The sequence below is a fragment of the Mus pahari genome, chromosome 1 (genome assembly GCF_900095145.1).
Source record: "Mus pahari chromosome 1, PAHARI_EIJ_v1.1, whole genome shotgun sequence".
NCBI lineage: Eukaryota > Metazoa > Chordata > Mammalia > Rodentia > Muridae > Mus > Mus pahari.
In genome coordinates this window covers 119,797,439-119,801,085 of record NC_034590.1, presented here as the reverse complement: position 1 = coordinate 119,801,085, position 3,647 = coordinate 119,797,439, and the positions used below count along the sequence as shown (strand labels likewise).

General features: G+C 39.8%; 1 protein-coding gene across 2 annotated transcripts in view; it reads left to right on the top strand.

The window, feature by feature from the left end:
* Positions 1 to 258: 258 nt before the first annotated feature.
* The window catches only part of LOC110329690 (solute carrier family 22 member 19-like), a 16,601-nt gene continuing 13,212 nt past the window's right edge, over positions 259 to 3,647 (top strand). For both annotated transcript variants that reach the window (XM_021209520.2, XM_029540338.1), the window contains exons 1-2: positions 259 to 840; positions 1,758 to 1,861. In XM_021209520.2, coding sequence (XP_021065179.1) covers positions 439 to 840; positions 1,758 to 1,861 — 506 coding nt within the window. In that variant the 5' untranslated portion in view covers positions 259 to 438. The remainder of the gene's footprint in view (positions 841 to 1,757; positions 1,862 to 3,647) is intronic.

The window sequence follows — 3,647 nt, the reverse complement described above, 5'->3', positions numbered from 1 at the left end:
GCATTTTCCTTACTGTTGTGTCAATGTTTTCTATGGTATCTTCTGCAGAGGACCAAGTCTGGAAAGTTATAGTCTGTAAAGACTGCATATTATATAACAGGTTAATTACAGTTTGCTCGCAGAGAAGTTTCAGATCAATGTTCATAGGTAATTAAGAGGTACTGCACAAAATGTCTCACAAAGTAGATCTTTAACAGATTCCTTACAGAAAGCAACTCAGCAGATTGTTCCTCTTGACCTTAAAGAAAGTAGCTTCACTCCCTGACTCCTAAGTCATTAGGGAATAGCTGTCCTATGGCTCTGATGCAGAAGGGAAAGGAAACAGATTAAGAAGGGGTCAGGATCTATTCTATAGTGAAAAAGAACTTGTTAAGTTATTTGGGCTCATGTAAGAACAATTTTTTTGTGCTTTCCTTTGGACACAGTCATTAGACCTGGATGGCCTTTCAGGATCTCTTGAATCAAGTTGGCAGCCTGGGGAGATTCCAGATTCTTCAGGTGACTTTCATTTTGATCTGCAACATAATAATTGTTCCTCATTCTCTGTTGGAGAACTTCACAGCAGCCATTCCTAATCATCGGTGCTGGGTCCCCATCCTTGACAATGACACTGTCTCTGATAATGACAGTGGGATCCTGAGCCAAGATGACCTCCTGAGGGTCTCTATCCCCCTGGACTCCAACCTGAGACCAGAGAAGTGTCGTCGCTTCATCCAACCACAGTGGCATCTCCTTCATCTGAATGGCACCTTCTCAAGTGTGACAGAGCCAGACACAGAGCCATGTGTAGATGGCTGGGTGTATGACCAAAGCACCTTCCTCTCCACCATTGTTACTGAGGTAAGTGACTTCATTTTCTGTCATATATTCATGAGAGGTATTTAGCAATAGCAGGGATAGTGCACATGCTCTGAGCTTAGATTTCATCTCTTAGCCAATATTGATTATTTATCTATTAAATGTGAGACATATTTTCAATGAGTCTAATAACTAATAAAGGATAGGGACCTGTTCTTCTGATTATTTCACTCTATGGAATTGACCACAGTTTAAGAAGTGATTTTTATGTATCAAATCAGTTTGAGCAAATAATTCACATGTTCTGTTATACATATTACAAGTCAGTATTTATTTTTCAGCTTTGATTTCAAATAAGAAATATCTAGAAGATTGAACAAAACCATAGTGAATTGTTTGGGAGTATGGCTCACTGATGTAATGCTTGTATGGCATGTATGAGCTCAGGATTCCACCCCTAGCACTCTAAAGTCTCAATACTTTGCCTTCTATGATAGGGTAAATGGGGTTGTGCACAAGGTCCTGGTCTCCAACTTCAGTATTGTCAACATATCTATATCTATACCTATATCTATCTATCTATCTATCTATCTATCTATCTATCTATCTATCTATCTATCATCTATCTGTCTATCAATCATTTATTATGAGAGGATATATTTGGGTATGGGACCCAGAACATTTTTTAAGGTTCTCAAATTATTGCAGTATACGGCCAAGTTTGAGAATTTCTTAGCATGGATTACAAGTCAGTAGTGCAACCTAAAGAATCAGGCCATAGTTACTAAGGGAAGATTTCTGGAGCCAAGTGTGTTTAATCTGAGATCATGATGGTAGAAGTCAGATGGCATTGAAATGGGAGAAGAGTTCAGGTGTCTTCTAGAATGAAATATGTTGAAGCATTTTGATATAGTCTGATAGGCTATGGGTCTTACTTTGATGGTTTTGATATCTTTCAGTGGGACCTGGTGTGTGATTCTCAGTCACTGGATTCTATAGCTAAGTTTGTATTCTTGACTGGTGTGTTAGTAGGAAATATCCTATATGGCTGCTTAACAGACAGGTGAGTGTCTCCAGCTCATGGCTCTATGTGCGAGTATTTTTAATCACTAATGAGTCATTCAATCATTATGGAGTAGCCATTGCAAATTATATTCTAGCTGTACCCTAATCCCAGGGATCCACAGACATAAATGGAAATTTCAGTCAGTGTCATGAGTGCTGTTTGAATAACAGTCTCTATGTTATGCCCCAGTACAGGGGAATGCCAGGGCTAGGAAGCAGGAGCAGGTGAGTTGAGGAGCAGGGCGGGGGTAGGGTATAGGGGGCTTTGGGGATAGCATTTGAAATGTAAATGAAGAAAATATCCAATTAAAAAATTAAAAAAGAACAACTGTGTTCTAAGTACCACATTTAATGTTGTGCACACAGTTCTTTACTTAATTATTAAAAAAACAAAACCAAAACAAAAAACCCCCCAAAACCAAAACAGTCTCTATGTTGTGTGGACACATGAATACCCTCTCCATGAAATATAGAGGCATTTCAGGATGGGGAGTAGAAAGTATTATAGCATGATTGAGAGAGGTGAGGAGCAGTCAACAATGGGAATGAGACAAACATGTCTCAACACATGGGTTTCATTCTATTTGAATATTCAAAAATGGAAAACAGCATTGACCCTCCTGTCAGGGTGCCATTGGTGAATTGGGAAGCTCTGCCTGTCACCTTTTTTGTTCTACCAAAGATGATTTCCAAAGGACACACTTTCAGATTATGAAACAATTAATCTAATGACAACTGTCATCAAAGTTTGTGAACTTAGATCTGGTGCTTGAAGATACCTCCTTTTCAGTAGATAACCATGTCTGCCAAACATGTTGTTGCCTTTTTCTGTAGCAGAGGAGGCCTATCCTGGGCCCTCTTATACACACAGATCCCTTGTGCCTCTTTTATTTTAGCCTCCAACATATTTAGAACCACTGTGTTTGTGTGCACATGGTGTGTGTGTGGGGAGCATGTACGCCATGACTTGCAAAGATGTGGAGACTGGAGGACAACTTTATGGGGTCAGTTTTCCTTTGCATGGTAGCTGGAGAGCTTTTTGTCAGGCATGGGCTGCAAGTGTCTTCAGCCACCAAACCATCTCATTAGCTCTGAACCTCTTTTATAAGGCTATTAATTCCACCCATAAGGGTGCTACTCTCATTTTATTTATTTATTTATTTATTTATTTTATTTTAATTATTATTATTATTATTATTATTTTTTTTTGAGATAGAGTTTCTCTGTGTAGCCCTGGCTGTCCTGGAACTCACTTTGTAGACCAGGCTAGCCTCGAACTCAGAAATCCGCCTGCCTCTGCCCCCCAAGTGCTGGGATTAAAGGTGTGCGCCACTACCACCTGGCTACTCTCATATTTTTAAAAAGAGTTTTAATTGTTCCTTGACAATTTTATGGTTGTCAGCAATTTATCTTTATATCCTCTCCACCTGCCCCCCTCCACTGGTTTCCAGGTGCCCCAGCACATATCTCTTTCTCTTCATATAGACTCATTAAAAGAAGTCATAACAGTGTTAGGTACCATTACAATACTTTTATGTGTTTAAAATACAGGTGTTTAGCCTGTATGCATGTCTGTGCTCCATGTGTGTGACTAGTGCTCCACCTTCTGGTGAACACCAGAAGTTGGTGACAGTTACACTCAAACTGGAGTTGCTAATGATTCTAAGTTGCTATGTGGGTGCTGGACTAGGACCTGGGTCCTCTGGAAGAATAGCCAGTGCTCTTAGCTGCTGAGCTGTCTCCCCAGCCCCACATTATGATATTTCAAATGAAGTGTGTTTTTG